Source organism: Chlorocebus sabaeus, chromosome 20 (genome assembly GCF_047675955.1).
Source record: "Chlorocebus sabaeus isolate Y175 chromosome 20, mChlSab1.0.hap1, whole genome shotgun sequence".
Classification (NCBI taxonomy): Eukaryota; Metazoa; Chordata; class Mammalia; order Primates; family Cercopithecidae; genus Chlorocebus; species Chlorocebus sabaeus.
Window position 1 is genome coordinate 99,249,435 of NC_132923.1, and position 19,091 is coordinate 99,268,525.

The 19,091-nt window shown below is 51.2% G+C and overlaps 2 protein-coding genes across 5 annotated transcripts; one reads left to right on the forward strand and one right to left on the reverse strand.

Annotated features, from left to right (window-relative positions):
- Positions 1-11: 11 nt before the first annotated feature.
- YRDC (yrdC N6-threonylcarbamoyltransferase domain containing) lies at positions 12-5,871 on the forward strand. Of its 2 annotated transcripts, XM_007979336.3 has the most exons (5): positions 12-400; positions 976-1,090; positions 1,214-1,333; positions 4,051-4,193; positions 4,497-5,871. In XM_007979336.3, the coding sequence occupies exons 1-5, from the start codon at positions 12-14 to the stop codon at positions 4,567-4,569; spliced, it is 840 nt and encodes a 279-aa protein (XP_007977527.1). In that variant the 3' UTR covers positions 4,570-5,871. The 2 variants fall into 2 exon arrangements, with proteins under 2 accessions (XP_007977527.1, XP_072863566.1); XM_073007465.1 differs by lacking the exon at positions 1,214-1,333.
- On the reverse strand, positions 4,828-14,804 carry MANEAL (mannosidase endo-alpha like). 3 transcript variants are annotated; one of them, XM_007979341.3, is made up of 4 exons: positions 13,826-14,800; positions 12,713-12,822; positions 11,721-11,797; positions 4,828-8,967 (listed from the first exon to the last, which is right to left on the reverse strand). In XM_007979341.3, the coding sequence occupies exons 1-4, from the start codon at positions 14,373-14,375 to the stop codon at positions 8,331-8,333; spliced, it is 1,374 nt and encodes a 457-aa protein (XP_007977532.1). In that variant the 5' UTR covers positions 14,376-14,800; the 3' UTR covers positions 4,828-8,330. The 3 variants fall into 3 exon arrangements, with proteins under 3 accessions (XP_007977532.1, XP_007977534.1, XP_007977533.1); XM_007979342.3 differs by having other exon boundaries at positions 8,555-8,690; positions 13,826-14,804; XM_007979343.3 differs by lacking the exon at positions 11,721-11,797 and having other exon boundaries at positions 13,826-13,935.
- Between the last annotated feature and the right edge of the window lie 4,287 nt (positions 14,805-19,091).

The following is a 19,091-nucleotide window of genomic DNA, read 5'->3' on the forward strand; positions in this document are numbered from 1 at the left end:
GGCCTGGGCGGATGTCTCCGGCGCGTCGGTGCAGTGGGATGAGGGCCGCAGTGGCTGCCAGCGTGGGGTTGAGCGAGGGGTCCGCTGGCTCCCGGAGCGGCCGCCTCTTCCGCCCGCCGAGCCCCGCTCCGGCGGCCCCCGGGGCCCGGCTGTTGCGGCTCCCGGGGAGCGGGGCCGTGCAGGCCGCGAGCCCGGAGCGCGCCGGCTGGACCGAGGCGCTGCGGGCCGCCGTGGCCGAGCTGCGCGCCGGCGCCGTGGTGGCCGTCCCCACCGATACGCTATACGGTCTGGCCTGCGCGGCGAGCTGCTCGGCGGCTCTGCGTGCTGTGTACCGCCTCAAGGGCCGCAGCGAGGCTAAGCCTCTGGCCGTATGCCTCGGCCGCGTGGCCGACGTCTACAGGTGAGGCCGCCCCGACCCGGCCCCGCTGGGGGCGGCACCGCGGGAGGGGTTTCCGGTGACAGGCTTGGGAGACTGAGGCGCAGAGAGCGGGAGGGGCTTGTCCAGGCTCACCAAGGAATCCGGAACTGGAAGTGTGTACCGAGGACTTAACGTGCCCCAGGCCCTGAACTACATGCTGCTGAGAGGCAGCAACATACGAGAAAGGCGGGGGCCCCGTACCCTTGGCGCATTTGTACTAATCGGGGAGGCCCCCAGGAAAAAAGGAAAGAAACACAGTAGCTTAATTTAATAGCGAATGCCTTGTAGAAAATAAAACGTGGAGCTTGATCCCACTATCACGGTAGCACAGCGGTGCAGCTGTTGTAGTCCCTCAGACCAGAGGCACATAGGCGCCAAGCCAGGGGTGCCCCTCTGGAGCCCTGCTTTCTGCTCAAGCTGTTAGGGAAGTGAAGCAGGGAGACAGGCGGTTCCCATTGTAAACTTGAAGGATTCCTTTCCTACGTGTGCCTAGAGTCTAGGAAAGGACCACCAGTGGTCCTTCATTTTGAATGGATTTATGCTCCTGTGTTTCCCAGATACTGCCGTGTGAGAGTACCCGAGGGGCTCCTGAAAGACCTACTGCCAGGACCAGTGACCCTGGTGATGGAACGCTCGGAGGAGCTCAACAAGGACCTAAACCCTTTTACGCCTGTGAGTCAAGTTTTCTCCTGTGTTTCCAGACTCCAGGCCACTTGGCTTTCACTAGGATCCAGATCAGACTTACCCTCTACCCCTTCCAACCTTTCTCATGATCCCCTTCCCCCTGCCTTATAGCTTGTAGGCATTCGGATTCCTGATCATGCCTTTATGCAAGACTTGGCTCAGATGTTTGAGGGTCCGCTTGCTCTCACTAGCGCCAACCTCAGCTCCCAGGCCAGTTCTCTGAATGTCGAGGTGAGTTTACCCAGTCCTTCCCCTGGAAATGTCACCAGCCCAAACACTGTTTCCTGTGAATCAGTGGCATTGATAGTGCACTGGGATTGCCAGGCGTGAGAGTCCTTGGGCCAACAGTGGGAAGGTTTCCCAGCTGGCAGGGAGGCGGTGGGGGGCAATATAAATTAAAGGAATTTGATTTTGTCTCAAAGTCTGAAAAGCCAGGGGGAGAATTGGTGTTTTTTTATTATTGTCTTTATAATAATGGGAAAGATTATGGTAAGAACAGTGTCTTTCTCTTTTTCTGGAGAACAGTTTTTGGAGAATACAGTTAGGCTGTAAATCTTCACGACAGTGCTGTAAAGAAAGATGAAGAAGGCCAAGGGCAGTAGCTTATGCCTGTGACCCCAGAACTTTGGGAGGCCCAGGCAGGCGGATCACCTGAGGTCAGGAGTTCGAGACCAGCCTGGCCAACATGACAAAAGTCCATCTCTAATAAAAAATATAAAAATTAGCCAGACATGGTGGCACATGCCTGTAGTCCAGCTACTCGGGAGGCTGAGGCAGGAGAATCACTTGAACCTGGGAGGTGGAGGTTACAGTGAACTGAGATTGTGCCACTGTACTCCAGCCAGGGCTCTAGAGAAAGACTCTGTCTCTTAAAAAAAAAAAAACGATGAAGTTTAGCTTCCAAAAAGTTAAATCACTTTTTCCAGGTCACGTAGCCATTAAGTGACTGACTCAGATTTTTACCCAATTTTTGACTCTTTTTTTTTTTTTTTTGAGACGGAGTCTCGCTCTGTCACCCAGGCTGGAGTGCAGTGGCCGGATCTCAGCTCACTGCAAGCTCCGCCTCCCGGGTTCATGCCATTCTCCTGCCTCAGCCTCCCGAGTAGCTGGGACTGCAGGCACCCGCCACCACGCCCGGCTAATTTTTTGTATTTTTAGTAGAGACGGGGTTTCACCGTGTTAGCCAGGATGGTCTCGATCTCCTGACCTCGTGATCTGCCCGCCTCGGCCTCCCAAAGTGCTGGGATTACAGGCGTGAGCCACCGCGCCCGGCTCCAGTTTTTGACTCTTGCCCCTGTTGTCTTATCTCTGCCACAAACCAGATCAAAGAAAGGATCATCCTAATCCTTTCTTGGCTACATAGATTAGAACAAAGGAGGACACGTAGAAATTTCAGTTCTTTTTCTTATTACTAAGATGTAAAATATAGTTATAAGCTACATTGTGTCCCCAGACTCTGGGCCAGAGACATAGTATCACACATAGTATCCAGCATCAGGCCTTGGGCTTCCTTGGGCTTATTACATCCAGCTAATACGCCTGGATAGAGTAACTTGCGTGCAGTCACACAGAGATACGATGGAAAGTCCACAGTTGGAGCTCATATCTCTGCCCAGAACTCCATTCAATGGGGTTTTCCATGCCCAGACCTAGAGCGGGGCTCAGGGTTCTTGGAAAGTGAGAGTTCAGCATCCCTTCCCATTCTCAGAGTGCAGGTTTGACTTGGTCCTGGTGGCTATACCCCAGGAGCAAGAATCGGGATGTGGCACAGAGAGGGGAGGTTTTTACCTTGTCAGCAGTCATTTGACCTGTCCAACACAGTAACTGGTATTTATGATTTCCTGTCTCAAATTCCCAGGCCTAACTGCTACTGCAGTGTCTTCATTGGAGGGGTTGGGGAAGCTCTTGCTCAGTTAACAATTCAGTCCACTGTTCTAGGGGAGTATCCTTCTCATAGCCCAAAGACTGTGTGCTGATGGCATGCAGAATCTACCATGTTCTATTCTTCATACCCTGATCAGAGTTGCAGTGAGATCCAGGAGCGTGGTTCTAGAGCTAGAAGGAGCTGGAATCACTTGTTCCAGGTCACACAGTCATTAAGTAACCAGATTTTTACCTAGTTTTTTTGTTTTGTTTTGTTTTGTTTGAGACAGAGTCTCACTCTGTTGCCCAGGCTGGCATGCAATGGCACCATCTCGGCTCACTGCAACCTTCACCTCCCAGATTCAAACAGTTCTGCCTCAGCCTCCTGAGTGAGTAGCTGGGATTACAGGCGCATGCCACCACACCCGGCTAATTTTTGTATTTTTAGTAGAGACGGGGTTTCATCGTATTGGCCAGGCTGGTCTCAAACTCCTGGCCTCAAGAGATCCAGCCTCAAAATGCTGGGATTACAGGTGTGAGCCACCGTGCCCAGCCTTTTTACCTGGTTTTTGACTCTTGACCCTGTTCTCCTATCTCTGCCCCAAGCCAGGGCAAAGAAAAGGTCATCCTAATCCTGTCTTGGCTACATAGATTAGAACAAATGAAGACATAGGATTATCTAGTCCAGCCCACTTGTCTTGTAGGCCTGGATAGAGTAACTTGCGTGCAGTCACACAGAGATACAATGGAAAGTCCAGAGTTAGAGCCCGTATCTGTGCCCAGAACTCCATTCGTTGTACTTACATTTCCTAACTGAAGCAATGTATGACATTTCCTTTTGCCATAGCAAGATTCTTTAAGCCCTAGATAGGTGTTACTTGGGGTGCTAACCCAGGAGGGCTCCAAACCTCATAGAATGCAGTGTCCTTGGCACAGCTGACCTTAACTAAATGAAGCTCCTTTCTCTGCTTGGAGAAAGGTGCCTTCTGTTTTGAGACTATATGGCCTTTGATGACTGCGTGCAGTTTGACATTATTGCATACACCAGGGATAGTGTCCATGCTCTTCCTTCTCCCTCTTCTCAGGAGTTCCGGGATCTCTGGCCTCAGTTGTCCTTGGTCATTGATGGGGGACAAATTGGGGGTGGCCAGAGCCCTGAGTGTCGCCTCGGCTCAACTGTGGTTGATTTGTCTGTGCCCGGAAAGTTTGGCATCATTCGTCCAGGCTGGTAAGTCTCATTCCTGTGGCGTGGGGAAATAATTTGAGGGAGGTTGGAGAGATGCAAAAAAGCTTTGACAAGATAAAGATGGTGCCTCCTATCTTGCCCTGAGGGAGTGTGGGCCAGGTTTGGAGAAGTGGTAGTTGGAGTGGGATTAAGTTTGCTGGCTTTCTTAGGATTCAAAAGGTTTCATCATGGATTGATGAATAGGGCATAACAAGGCTAGCCAGTTTCGATGTCCCTGCTCACCAGCTTCTGGTGGGCTTGGGACTTTGAGAAGTCAGACTGGTAACTGTCCTGTTTCCTCCTCAGTGCCCTGGAAAGTACTACAGCCATCCTCCAACAGAAGTATGGCCTACTTCCCTCACATGCGTCCTACCTGTGAAACCCTGGGAAGCAGGAAGGCCCAAGGCCTGGCGCTGGATACTATGTGTCTGTCCACTGATGACTGGCAAGGCCTCATTTGCAGAGGCCACTGGAGCTAGGGCACTAGCCTGACTGTTAAGGCAATGTGTCTTTCTGAGCACTGTAGACCAAGCCCTGGGAGCTGCTGGTTTACAGCTCGGGACAGGATGTATTGATTTGTAGTTTCATGTATCAGCCAAAAGCTGAATGGAAAAGTTAAGAACATTCCTAGGTGGCCTTATTCTTTTTCTTTTTTTTTTTTTTTTTGAGAAGGAGTCTTGCTCCGTCACCCAGGCTGGAGTGCAGTGGCTGGATCTCAGCTCACTGCAAGCTCCGCCTCCCAGGTTTACGCCATTCTCCTGCCTCAGCCTCCTGAGTAGCTGGGACTACAGGTTCCTGCCACCTCGCCTGGCTAGTTTTTTTTTGTATTTTTTAGTAGAGATGGGGTTTCACTGTGTTAGCCAGGATGGTCTCGATCTCCTGACCTCGTGATCCGCCCATCTCGGCCTCCCAAAGTGCTGGGATTATAGGCTTGAGCCACCGTGCCCGGCCTAGGTGGCCTTATTCTAATAAGTTTCTTCTGTCTGTTTTGTTTTTCAGTTGAAAAGTAATTTAAATGACAGATTTTGAATCTAGTGAGAGCCTTCTCTCTGGTGGGTGGTGGCATTTAAGGTTCAAACCAGCTAGAAGTGCTGGTGCTGTTTAAGAAGTCTCAGGTGGCTGCGTGTGGTGGCTCATGCCTGTAATCCCAACATTCTGGGAGGCCCAGGCGGGAGAACTGCTTGAGCCCAGGAGTTCAGAATCAGCCTGGGCAACATAGCAATACTCCATCTCATAAAAATTAATAAAAAGTCTCAGGTGACCAAAGGCATGGGTTGGGCTCCTGAAGCTAGAACCAGGTTTGGATAAAGATTGAAGAGCCACAGACCACTCTTCCCTCTGAGCCACTGGGCCTAGTGGTGTCATGTATTGTAATTGCTGGCAGGGAGAGCAGTCTTTTTGGTGTAATAGTGGGATGTCTGCTAAGTTGGCAAGGGTTCAGTCCAAACTGAAGAATACTGGGAAATAAACCTCCACTATCCTTTTCAGCCAGGGACTTTTTCCTTATTTATTCGTAAATTATAGTTAATTATACCCGTAATAGCCTTGTTTAAATCCAGTGTTCTCTGCAGCCTTTTGTCTATTTATATGTGTACCAAGTGTTAGACATAATTACTGTTGGGCATTTGAACTTTGTTTTTCTTTAAAGAAATGCTGCTATTAAACATATTTGTAAATGGTTTATTCTTCTTTTGAATTATTTCCTTAGGGTAGGAGATTAGGTCAAACTGTATGAAGTATTTATGGCTCTCAATATGGATTAGCCTTCAGAAGAACTGAGTCAAGTTACACTGCCATTAGCAATGTGTGAGAATGGCTGCCCCTGCCCCCTGGCCTTGCCATGTTTAGTATTTTTCAAATTGTGCGTGTGTGAAATGAAGCCTGTGTTGCTACCCTCTGTAAATTACCATATGTCATCATCCAACCCTTTCAACTGTCCCTGCCTGCCTTGGTTTCCCCAGCTAAGCCCCAAACCAGGTGGCCAGGCCTGCTCATCTCTCCCGTGGAGTTTAATATCAGTTACCTAACTGGGGCTGGGTGTCCTTGAGGTGACCACTGGGGTCTGTTTCCTCCTTCCTCCGCTTCCCTCTTGCACCCTAGTTCCCAAAATTCCAATTCAGTCTTTTTTTTTTTTTTTTTTCTGGAGACAGAATCCCTGTTGCCCAGGCTGGAGTGCAGTGGCACAATCTTGGCCCGCTGCAACCTCTGCCTCCCACGTTCAAGTGATTCTCACACCTCAGCCTCCTGAGTAGCTGGGACTACAGGTGTGCACCACCATACCCTACTAATTTTTTGGGTATTTTTAGTAGAGATGGAGTTTTGCCATGTTGGTCAGGCTGTTCTTGAACTCTTGGCCTCAAGTGATCCAGCTGCCTTGGCCTCCCAAAGTTCTGGGATTACAGGTGTGAGCCAAGGCACTCGGCCTATTTTTAATTTTTTTAAAGACACGTCTCACTGGGTTGCCCAGGCTGGTCTTGAACTCCTGGACTCAACTGATCCTTCCACCTCAGCTTCCCAGAGTCCTGGGATTATAGGCCTGAGCGACCACACCTCGAGCCCGCCCTGAGCGACCACGCCCGATTCAGTCTTGAGCCCATAAACTTCTCAGTACAGTGGTTTCCAATGCACCTGTTTTCAAGTATATCCTAAGAATCTTGTGAGGTGTTAACAGGGAGGGGCCTACTTTAATCAGGGTGCCTGCAATTAGCATATTCGTTTATTTGTAAATAAGCACTGGTTTGTTAATTCCCTCTAGAAATCTTGTTTAGTAATTTGTTTTCCTTTTTTGTTTTTGTTTTTTTTTTGATACAGTCTTGCTCTTGCCCAGGCTGGAGTCCAGTGGTGCCACATTGGCTCACTGCACCCTCCGCCTCCGAGGTTCAAGCAATTCTCCTGCCTCAGTCTCCTAAGTAGCTGGGATTACAGGCACCCAGCACCACACCCAGCTAGTTTTGGTGTTTTTAGTAGGGCCGGGGTTTCACCATGGTGGCCAGGCTGGTCTCGAACTCCTGACCTCAGGTGATCCACCCGCCTCAGCCTCCCAAAGTGCTGGGATTACAGGCATGAGCCACCGTGCCCGGCCTTGTTAGTAATTTCTTAAGCAAACCTACTTGTGGTAAAGCCATAGCCAGCCCAACTCGTATGTCAGTTTGTCACAGAATCTAAGGTCAGAATTTGTGAGGTCTTAAAGAGAGCAAAAGGAATGCTTACTTGAGAATACCAGTTCATATTTAATTACTACAAATCACAGTAGCACTGAACATGGCTCTAGTGAGTGGGCCTCAGTCAGTTCAGGCAGCTAAAGGGAGGGGGTTTCCTCCTAGTCCTCTCCCTGGAACTAAAGATGCATCTGGGAAAAATTAGGCTCTGGAGCACAGAGGTATTTTTTTAGAGGAGAAAGAACTGAATGCCCAGCACTAGGTAAAACTGCAAAAAGAAAAACAACTGTGCCCAGGCACTAGCTACAAGGCCACACCAGATAAGGAAAGCTGGGTCCTGGAAGCTTCAGGACAGGAACTCTTCCTTAGTCAAGTTTTCCCCAGCACCTAGCACATAGGAAGGTGCTTGCTGAGTGAGTGTTACATGAACCTGTGAGTGCTCAGGATGATTTCCTGATAATTGGGTTCAGGAATCTACTGGGAGGAGCTTAAACCTAGAAGTTCCCTTTTTGAAAGTCTCAAATATGGTTCCTTAACTTAGAGAAGACAGATGATGTGAGAAGGAGGCCTGAGGAGAGGACGCAGACTGGCAGAAGGGAGCAGGGCGCATGTGAGCCCAGACCCTGACACCCTTCCAAGGGTGGTGAGTGGGTGGCCACTACACAGCACCGGCCTGCTGCAGAGTTCAAAATTAGAAGGGGTTACATGAAAGTGTTCCCAGAACGTGGAGCTGCCCTGGGCTAAGTTCAGTCACCTGCCAGCCTCTGCCATTCCCATCACCGCAGAGCACCCCAGCACCACTCGCCTGAGGAATGGTCTCTGTGCTGCACAGGCCCAGGCCTGACAGCCCACGCAGCAGCACCTAGCTGCTGACCTCTGACCTGGGAATGAGTGAGTGCCTACAACCTCAGCTGAACCCCACGTGGTGACATCTTCAGCAAGGCAAGGACATCAGCTCCTCACGCCCCTGTTGACAGGCCCCTCACATGAGCCACTGCTCCTTCTCTTTGATGAAGTGCTCTGCCCAGCGGCGGGTCAGCTCCAGGTACAGGCTGGGCTGGTGAGGCAGGTAGTCCAAATACAGGCGGGTGGGTGTCTTCTTGGGAATGGCCTTCTCAATCTGGGTGCCCTCGTGCCACTCATTGAAGGAGGTGATGGAGACGATCTCGGGTCTCACCGTCAGGGCCGCCTGCAGGGCCGTCTCATAGTACTTGCCATTGACCCTGTTGCGCGTATTGTGGTTGTTCCAGGGCCGAATGCTGGTGTCTATGTAGCCAGGCCCCACACTGGGGATGAACATGAGGTTGTTGGCATCACAAAAGTTCTTCACAGCTTTCCAGTTCTGATGGGAAGAACCAAAGGAGAAACCATTGGAGGCAAAGTAGGTGTACATGCCGTCAAATCCGGCGGCCAGGATGTCGTGGGTGTGACCCTCCTCCACCAGCAGCGCTATGAAGACCCCATCATAGGGCGTGTTGCGGATCGAGTGGGGCCCGTTTGGTGTCAGGAGGTGGGCCCAGGCCTCAGGGGACGTCAGGTATGAGTCGTAGATATAAAAGAGTGGGAGGCTCTTCCCCATGCTGTTCTTATAGCGGTAAAATGCACCATGGGAGCCATACCTGAGAAAGAGAAAGAAGAGCCTCAGCTGGATGGGAGAGACCAGCACAACTGTAGGACCTGCCGTGGATGAGATCTGGATGCCACACAGCCCAGTTCTGGAGCCAGTCGGTCTCCATAGTTGGACTCATCATGCCTCTAAGCAAGAACCTTGTTCCCCTCCTTCCTCTCCCCAGTTGTCATTCCTAAGCCTCACTTCCCTACCCTTAGCCAAGCCACTACCATCTTTCATCTGGATTGCAACAACTGGTCTCCAGGCTTCCATCCTGCCTCCGTAAAATCCATTCATTATTCCCACCTACTTGATCTGGCCCTGCCTACCCCATTCCTGCTCTTTACCCACCTATTACTCCCCATCTGGCCTTTCTATCTGGCTGTCACGTGTCAGGCAGGCTTGTTTCATCTTATGGGCCTTGCATCTGCCAGCCCTCTGCTTGGAATTTTCTCCCTGCCTCCGGATCTTTGCAGAGCTGACCCTTTTTCTTTTTTCTTCTTATTACTTTTTTTTTTTTTTTTTTTTTTTTTTTTTTGTGACAGGGTCTTGCTCTGTTGCTCAGAGCTAGAGTGTAGTGGATGATCTCAGCTCTCTGCAACCTCCACCTCCTGGGGTTCAAGCGATTCACCTGTCTCAGCCTCTCAAGTAACTGGAATTACAGGCACCTGCCACCACACCTGGCTAATTTTTGTATTTTTAACAGAGATGGTGTTTCACCATGTTGGCCAGGATGGTCTTGAACTCCTGACCTCAGGCAATCCACCCGCCTCAGCCTCCCAAAGTGTTGGGATTACAGGCGTGAGCCACCGCGCCTGGCCTTTTTTTTTTTTTTTTTTTAAATATTCTTAAGACAGAGTCTCACTGTATCGCCCAGGCTGGAGTACAGTGGTGCCATCATAGCTCACTGCAACCTCAAACTCCTGGGCTCAAGTGAGCCACTCACCTCAGCCCCCCAAATAGCTGGGACCACAAGCATGCGTCACCATGCCCAGCTAATTTTTTAAAAAAGATTTTGTAGAGATGGGAGTCTCCCCATGTTGCCCAAGCTGGTCTCAAACTCCTGACCTCAAGTGATAACTCCCACCTCAGCCTCCCAAAATGCTGGGATTACAGGTGTGAGCCACCACACCCAGCCCTGACTGCTCATTCAGGTGTTAGCTCACCTGTTGTCTCTTCAGACTCACCTGACCTGACTACCCATTCTTACGTAGTTTCTTGGGCATACTCTAGCACAAAATCCTGTATAGATCACTGTTTGATTTTTCCCATTTAATTACTGTCTGCTCCACAATACCTGCAACATACACTAGAAAGTAAACATGAAATTAGAAACTTTGCTAGTCCTACCCATTACTGTACAGCTGGGCTTAAGACAATGCCTGGACACATGTAGGCACTCAATACTCTTTTTTTTTAAGAGACAGAGTCTTGCTCTGTTCTCAGCTGGAATGCAACAGTATAATCGTGGCTCACTGTAACCTTGAACTTCTGGGCTCAAGTGATCCTCCCACCTCTGCCTTCCAAGTACCTAGGACTACTACAGGCATGCATTGCTATGCCCAGCTAATTTTTTTTTCAATAGAGATGGGGTCTTGCTTTGTTGCCTAGGCTGGTCTCAAACTCCTGGCCTCAAGCAATCAATCCTCCCACCTCTGCCTCCCAAAGCCCTGGGAGGCCGGGTGCGATGGTTCACACCTGTAATCCTAACACTTTGGGAGGTTGAGGTGGGCAGATCATCTGAGGTCAGGAGTTCAAGATCAGCCTGGCCAACATGGTGAAACCCCAGGCTGGAGTAAAGTGGTGCCATCATAGTTCACTGCAACCTCAAACTCCTGAGCTCAAGTGATCCACTCACCTCAGCTCCCCCAAGTAGCTGGGACCATAGGTGTGCATCACCACGCCCAGCTAAAGATACAAAAATACAAAAGTTAGCTGGGCGTGGTGGCGGGCACCTGTAATCCCAGCTACTCGGGAGGCTGAGGCAGGAGAATCACTTGAACCCGGGAGGCAGAGGTTGCAGTGAGCCAAGATTGTGCCACTGCACTCCAGCCTGAGCAACAGTGAGATTCTGTCTCAAAAAAAGAAAGAAAGGAAAGAAAAAAAAAAAAGCACTGGCATTACAGGCATGAGCCACCACACCCAGCCTCATTCAATACTTACTTATTTATTTATTTTTGAGACTCAGTCTTGCTCTGTCACCCAGGCTGGAGTGCAGTGGTGTGATCTTGGCTCACTGCAACCTCTGCCTCCCGGATTCAAGTGATTTTCCTGCCTCAGCCTCCTGACTAGCTGGGATTACAGGTGTGTGCCACCATGCCTGGCTAATTTTTTTATTTTTAGTAGAGACGGGGTTTCACCATGTTAGGCTGGTCTCGAACTCGTGACCTCGTGATCCACCTGCCTCAGCCTCCCAAAGTGCTGGGATTACAGGCGTGAGCCACCGCGCCTGGCCTTCATTCAATACTTTTTGAATGAATAAATGAGGTGCCTACATTGTAGAAGTCACTTTCACATATATTAACTCGTGTGATTCTCACAAGACTCCAAGGTTAAGAGGCTTGCCTCATCACAGATTAGAAGCCACAGAACAGGGATTGAAACAACCCAGACTGCCTGACTTTAGGCGCAGTACTCTCCTACTATAAAACAGCTGCTGGGAACACAGACATTATGCCCTGTGTCTCTTGACCTGCCCCTCCAAACCTATCCCTACCTCCATTTTGATCCCCACCAAAATCCCAGCCCCCAGAACAGCCTTACGTGTCAATGATGTACTTGATGTTGTCATGTACAGTGATGTCATCCCGGCCCTTGTAGGGTTGGATGTGGAAGGCCACCTGCCACAAACAGAGGAGTAACTGGTCAGGTGAGTGTCTATCCAGGGGCTACAACATATCAGGCTCAGGATCTAACCATGGCCTGGAGGAGAGGCTGAGTTCAGAAGAGTGCCTGGCTGGTGGGCACAGTAGAGATAAAGGCAGCTGCTGCCCTTAGAGGCCAAAACAGGGGTGAGCAGTTTGCCCATCTCCTGCAGCATGGCATGTGGGAAGCATTTTGGTGGCTAATAGGTTTCAACCAAGTGGTTGGTGCTAGCTGCCTGAAACAGTGGAAGAAGTATGCTGAAGCTGTGTCGGTGGGAAACTGCTGTGATCTGTTAGACATGTCAGTGGTGGAATTCCCCTCAGGAATGGGGAGTGGGGCTTTTCTTCCTTCTCTATCATTTTTCTTCCTTCACCACAGAAGCAAGGGATGACTTACTCGATCGGCACATGTGGGGAAATGCTTCGTCCAGCTCCATCCTTCCTCTTGAAAGTGAGCCCACCTGCTGAGAACACCTGTCTACTCCATCCTTCCTCTTGAAAGTGAGCCCACCTGCTGAGAACACCTGTCTACTCCTCGAGGTCCAGCACTGCCTCCCACTAGAGAGTTGAGTCTGCAGGTCCCTTTGGCTCTTGCCTACCCTTTATCCACCAGGGTTTACAACCTAACCTCTATTACTATTTAACAAAAGTGATAATTATTTAGTCTTCTCTTGGCCTATATTTAGTTTTCTCAGTTTTCTTAGAATTCAAAACACTAAGAGCAACATAGGCACCGTTTATCTGAACCCTCCCCCAAAACTACACTTGCCACATCTTTGTTATCCCTGGGCTACTGCCAAGAACTTCTGTAGAGGCACTAACCCTGTGGGCGGAGAAGAGTAACTCTCCAGAATAGGGCAGAGAGCACGTGGGCTCTTCTTGGAGACTCACCTGGATGCTGTACTGATGGGCGGTGTCCAGAATGGCGGGCACCAGGTCATCCGAGGGCTCTCCGTTATCATCAGCCATGCCAGGTGGGTACCAGGACAGGACCAGGACGCCTGAGACGCAATACAGAGGCCACTTCAGAGACACACAGTACCCACCTCAACAGAGATTTTTTTTCTCACAAACATCTCCAGTTGCAAAAATGGTTTCTAAAAAACTGCAGCAAGCTTCCTGCCAGGTTCACTTCCGGCAGATGAGTCCCAGAGCCTCGCGCCCCGGAGCTGTCCACGCCCGCGGTGCTGAAGCGCAGTGCCTGCGGGAACCGTAGCGCGCCAGGCCGGAAGGGAGCCAGGCTTTAGAGTGCATCAGCAAGTAGTAGAACAAAGGGAATGGGTGGACAGTGCCACACCCACCTGGAAGCCACAGGCTTACCTCTGAAAAAGGGAAGCGCCCTAACCCCTAACATGCCACATGGAGAAGAGCCCTAAGCAGAGGCCATCTGTAAAACCAGCAGAATTCAGTGATGATATCCGAAATAAGTGAGCCTTCCCTCCCCAGCCTACAAAGGAGGCGCCCAGGGACCTTCCCTCTAGCTGGGTGCTTGATGAAAAGCCTCTAAACCCCCAACACTACCCCCAACTGCAAATACAGCAGAGGCCTTCATGGAACACGGGCACACTTTCCTCTCTGCAGCCAGTAAAAGCAGGAAGGGCTGCTGCTCTACCCTGTACCTGCCGTGAAAGCAGAGGCGACCGTAGGTTCCACTCCTCTGAACCCCAGATCCTGCGGGCCAGGACTCCAGGCCTCACTTCCCATTGCCCAACAAATTTGAAGACTCTGCCTCCCTCTCCTGGTGCAAACTCCCAGCAGGTCCGCCCTATGGAAGGGCCCTGGATGTTAGGGGTCGAAGGGCCCAGGTAGGGGGTCTGAATACTAGACGGAGGGGGCGGTGTCGCATGGTGGGCTCAGGATGAGAGTGGGAGGGAACTTCTAAGAAGCCAGGCTGGCGGGTAAGTGGGACCAAACGCCCGGTGACAGGACCAGAGGGAGCTGGGATGTGGGAAGGAGGAAGGGCGAGGCTGGGGGGCAGGGTCGCCCGAGGTGGGGGGCGCTCACCGATGGCGGCTTCCTTGAGCTGGGTCATGTGCTCCCGCAGCACTTCGGGGTCCCGGGAGCTGTAGGGCCCCAGCTCCGGGTAGAAGCTGGATCCCAAGTCGTCTGGGGGGCTGTGGCGGCCGCGGGGGTAGCTGGCCGAGATCTTGGGGTCCCAGTGCGGCACCATGACGTGGTCCCAGTGAATGTAGTGGCCCTCGCGCCGCGGGCTCCCGTACCACGAGTAGTAGAAGGCGTGCAGGTCCGAGTAGACGCTCCGGCTCTGCCCGGGGGCGGGCTCGGCCTCCGCGGGTGCCGGCCCAGGGGAGCCGCCAGGATCCGCGGTGCGGGGCGGCGGCGGCGGCGGGGGCGGCGCGGCAGGGGCTGCCGGGGCCCGGGCAGCGGGCGCTGGGGCCGCCTCCGGGCGTCGCTCAAAGGGCGCCAGCTCCAGGCCCGGGCCCAGCGCCGGGAGTCCGTCCGGAGCCTTGAGCGTGCGCAGGCCCATGAGGGTGCCGAAGGCGAAGAGCAGCACCAGGAACAGAGCTATGCAGGCGCGGCGCCGCCGCCGGGCCATGGCCGACCGTGCGCTCCTGCGGCCACCCCGCTACCTCCCCGCGCGCCGAGCCATGGCCGCCTGCCCGCCCGCCCGCTTCCCTGGGAGACTGTGCGCCCGGCAGAGCGCGGCGTGGGCGGCGCCCGGCCTGTCCCCGCAGTGCGGGCGGGCTCGGCACACAGGACGCAGGCGGCGCGGACCAAGTGGCCGCGAGCCGAGGGGGAACTGGACGCCGAGGGCGACGCAAGGCCCAGCAAACGGCGAGTTTCGGGCCACAGGAGCAGGGACCTGAGTCAGGCCGCGTGGCCCGCGGAGGAAGAGTCCTTCCTATACAAAGCCAGTTCCCCTCAAGCCTGGCTGCCTGGGCGGCGGGTGGCGGCGCCTCGCTGGGGAGTGGGGACGCAGGCCTTCCGGAGCGCCGGAGAGGGACGGCGCGGCGGCAGCGCTGGGGCGGCGGGGGCGGGGGCGGGGAGGGGAGGAAGCGCGCGTCGGTGGTCCTCTCCCCAAAGATTTCCTTCTCTGTCGATCCCTCTTTACTCACTTCACTGGCCCCCTCCCTATGGGTCTCAGTGCCACCCTTCTACCCCCCTGTACCCCATCCCTCGGCCCCCCTCCCCGGCACCCCAGGCAGCCCCTGAATCTCGGTGGAAGGGGCTTCGAGAAATCTCGAGGAGTCGGACCCTACAGTCGCCGGCCGGGGACTGGCGGGCGGAGGGCAACCGTGACTCGGGCAAGGTCACACTGACTGGGCCTGGACCCCGGGTCAGGACGCACTCTCCAGAGCTCGCACTCTCCAAAGCACTTCCACGCGATCTGAAAAGCAAGCACTCAGTACATTTGTGTCTTTCTTCCTGGATTCTGGGCTCCAGAGGACAGGCCCCGTCTTATTTACCTTGTTAGACGCCAAGGGCTGCCAGGACAGGATCTGACACTTGCTTCCTAGTGCCGTTTGAGTGAGTACCAGCCCCTGGTGTGATAGTCTGTAGATAAAAGCTTTTCACTGGATATTGCTAGAGTTCCTACACGGCGTTATACATTACTTCATTTATTCAGAAGATAGTTTTGTTTATCATATGCCTCCTTCAGTGGTCCGCAATGACAGCAACTTTGTTTCATTGCATGTCTAAAACAGTGCTTAGGATGATGGCGGGCATCCAGTTCTTATTGGTTAAGTAAAATGAATTATAGGGAACCCAGGAAGAGGAGCAGCAAGGTTAGGAAGTGTTGGTAGACCTGCAGCCCAGGAAAGTGAGCTTGAGAGACCTTATGGTGCTAAGTGTGAATGAAGTGGAATGCCTTCAGCTCCAGGTTGCAGATTCCCGATTCAGCCTGGCTTAAGGAATATGCCAGTGTATCAACTTGCAAAGCAAGAAGCCCAATGGCAGGACAGAGTGGGTATATTCTCTGATCTAACAGTCATCAGGAACCTGAGATGTTCCTGTCTCACTCTTCTACTCTCCCCACCACTGACTTCATATACAAAGCCTGTTCCCCTCATGCCACAAAATGGCTGCTATGGCCATTGACTCCTCCTCCCATTCCACAGGCAAGGGTAAGACTGATTTCTCTTTCCCAGAAGTCCTAAACAAACATCTCATTGAATCTCATTGATCTAATCTGGTTTAGGCCTTTTTATGCCAGACAAATTGTTGCCGAGGGGAATAGAATTACCTTGACTAGATTAGATTACATTTGTGGAGTGGGTTAAATGTTGGAGAGAATACCATGTCTACCGAAGAATGAGGTGACTCTGGGAATAGAAAGAGTGAGAAGAGGCCGGGTGTGGTGGCTCACACCTGTAATCCCAGCACTTTGAGAGGCTGAGGCGGGTGGATTGCCTGAGCTCAGGAGTTCGCGACCAGCCTGGGCAACACGGTGAAACCCTGTCTCTACTAAAATACAAAAAATTAGCCAGGTGAGGTGGCGGGCTCCTGAAGTCCCAGCTACTTGGGAGGCTGAGGCAGGAGAATTGCTTGAACCTGGGAGGCAGAGGTTGCAGTGAGCTGAGATCACACCACTGCACTCCAGCCTGGATGGCAGAGTGAGACTCTGTTTCAAAAAAAGAAAGGAGAGAGAGAGAGAAAGAAAAGAAAACGGGTAAGGATGGAACTCTCAGAAGGAAGGAAGGAAGGAGGGAAGGAAGGAAGGAAGGAAGGAAGGAAGAAAGGAAGGAAAGAAAAAGAAAGAAAGAAAGAAAGAAAGAGAAAGAAAGAAAGGAAGGAAGGAAGGAAAGAGAGAAGAGAGGAGAGGAGAGAACAGAAGAGAAGAAAACGGGTAAGGATGGAACTCTCAAAGAAAGAGAAAGAAAGAAAGAAAAGAAAGGAAGGAAGGAAGGAGAGAAGAGAGGAGAGAGAAGAGAAGAGAAGAAAACGGGTAAGGATGGAACTCTCAGAAAGAAAGAAAGAGAAAAGAAAAGAAAAGAAAGAAGGAAGGAAGGACAGAAGAGAAGAGAAGAGAGAAGAGAAGAAAAGAAAATGGGTAAGGATGGAACTCTCAGGAACACCAGCATTTCTGGGACAGGCAGAGGAAGGAGAGAGTCTAAGAAGGAAACAGAAGGAATCATTAACTAGGAACTAAAAGAACAGGGAATGGGTGATGGTCGTTTTGGAAAACTAGTGGGAAGGTTTCCCCAGCTCCCAGTCATCCCACTATTTCTGGGATACCCTGAAACAGTTGTTTCCCCTGTTGGCTATGCCTGGAGTCCCTGACACTGCCACCTGGCCATGATGGTTTGACCCAGGCCTAGAACTCTGACCTGGTGGTCAGAGTTGGACCAGTGATAGCATCCCATCTTCCATTGGACCAATCATGAATACTGACCCAAAGGGCATCAATTCCAATCATTTTTTGGGATTTTACTCTCTGGTCTGGGGGAGAGATTTTATTGTCTTTAAAGATAATGCCATTTGCCGGGTGTGGTGGCTTATGCCTGTAATCGCAGCACTTTGGGAGGCTGAGGTGGGAGGATGACTTGAGTTCAGGCATTTGAGATCAACCTGGGTAACATAGTGAGACCTCATCTCTACAAAAAATTAAAATACATTAGTCGGCCTTGGTGGCATATGCCTGTACTCCCAACTACTCGGGAGGTTGAGGTGGGAGGATCACTTGAGCCTGAGAGGTCAAGGCTGCAGCGAGCCGTGATGACACCACTGCACCCCAGCCTGGGTGACCAAGTGAGACCCTCTCTCAAAAACAAACAAGATAATGCCATTAGAGGGAGGGGACAGAGAGAAACTTAGTGGTATTGGAGTCCTGATTTCAGTTTTCCTGGCAGTCTAGTTGCAGTGTGAAACCTGGACCATTCTTCCAATAAGTTACCCTTTTATTCTGAGCAAGGTGAGCTGATGGAGCTGACTATTGATTGCCTATCAATCTCTGACAAGACCAAGAAGAGGACTTGGGAGCAGGAGGTCATTTGGGAGGTAATCTCAGGAAGTAAGAGTTAGGAAGTGAACAGAATGAGACAAGAACAAAAGAAAAGCCAAACCAATGGTGCAGAGGATGTCGCTGCTATAGATAATGGGGCCTTAATTCTGCCAGGTCTTTTCAGAAGTGTACAAATGCCTCTCAGAGTTAGGAGGTGTGAGGCTGAAGCAATTATCTACTGACCCCCTCCTCCACTGGTCAAGCATTTTCCCTAGGGGAGTTAACTTCCTTGTATTTCTGGTCTCCTGTTGCCAAGCAGACTCCCAGGACATCAGAGAAGGTTTTGAAGCAGGTACAAAGAGAGACAGACATTATTTATTCAAGTGGGATGCCGCCAGTGCGAGGAAGACTAAGCTTGCACAGAACCATCCATCCTAGATGTACTCATTTTCTAAGCTGTCGTAACAAATTACTATACATTTAGCAGTTAAAACAGCACAAAAGTTTACTGTCTCATGATTTCCGTAAGTCAGAAGTCTAGGCACAGTGTGGCTTAGTGAGTTCTCTGGTTGGAATCTCACGAAGCCAAAATTAAGGCGTTGTCAGGTTACACTGCTTTCTAGGCTCTAGGAACGGATCTACATCCAGCTCAATGGCAGAATTCAGTTCCATACAATTGCAGGGCTAAGGCCCCCATTTGCTTGCTGACTATCATCTGGGGAGTCTTTCTCAGGTTCTAGAGGCCTGCTGCATTTCTTGGCTTGTAGACCCCTTCTTCCATCTTCAAAGCCAGCAACATCAGATCTTGTCCTTCTCACACTTTGGATCTCTCTAACCTCCCTCTCTACCTCTCTCTCGTACCTTCCTCTTCTGGTTTTAAGAGCTCATGTGATATATGAGATGCCGTCAGATAATCCAGGGTAACTTCCCCAGTTAAAGGTTAATTATTGGCCAAGTGTGGTGGTTCATGCCCGTAATCCCAGCACTTTGGGAGGCTGAGATGAGAGGATCACTTGAGCCCAGGGGTTCGAGGCCAGTCTGAGCAAAATAGCAAGACCCTGTTGCTACAAAAAAATAAAATAAAATAAAATAAAATAAAATAAAATAAAATAAAATAAAGGCCAGGCACAATGGTTCACACCTGTCCCAGTACTTTAGGAGGCCAAGGTGTATAGGTTGCTTGAGCCCAGAAGTTAAGAGACCAGCCTGGGTAACATAATGAGACCTCATCTCTAAAAATTTTTTTAATTAAAAAAATTATAAAATATAAGGTCAACTAATTAGTAAACTTCATTCCATTCCACAAAGTCCCTTCACAACAGTAACTAGATTATTTTTAATTGAGTAGCTAGAGGACAGGAATCTTGG

Excerpts from the sequence above, each read along its gene's own strand:
- YRDC (XM_007979336.3), top strand. The coding sequence starts at position 12 with ATGTCTCCGGCGCGTCGGTGCAGTGGGATGAGGGCCGCAGTGGCTGCC. Across the intron at positions 1,334-4,050 it reads CCAGTTCTCTGAATGTCGAG|GAGTTCCGGGATCTCTGGCC; the intron begins GTGAGTTTACCC and ends CCCTCTTCTCAG. Across the intron at positions 4,194-4,496 it reads GGCATCATTCGTCCAGGCTG|TGCCCTGGAAAGTACTACAG; the intron begins GTAAGTCTCATT and ends TTTCCTCCTCAG.
- MANEAL (XM_007979341.3), bottom strand. The coding sequence starts at position 14,375 with ATGGCCCGGCGGCGGCGCCGCGCCTGCATAGCTCTGTTCCTGGTGCTG. Across the intron at positions 12,823-13,825 it reads GCTCAAGGAAGCCGCCATCG|GCGTCCTGGTCCTGTCCTGG; the intron begins GTGAGCGCCCCC and ends ATTGCGTCTCAG. Across the intron at positions 8,968-11,720 it reads ATCAAGTACATCATTGACAC|GTATGGCTCCCATGGTGCAT; the intron begins GTAAGGCTGTTC and ends TCTCTTTCTCAG.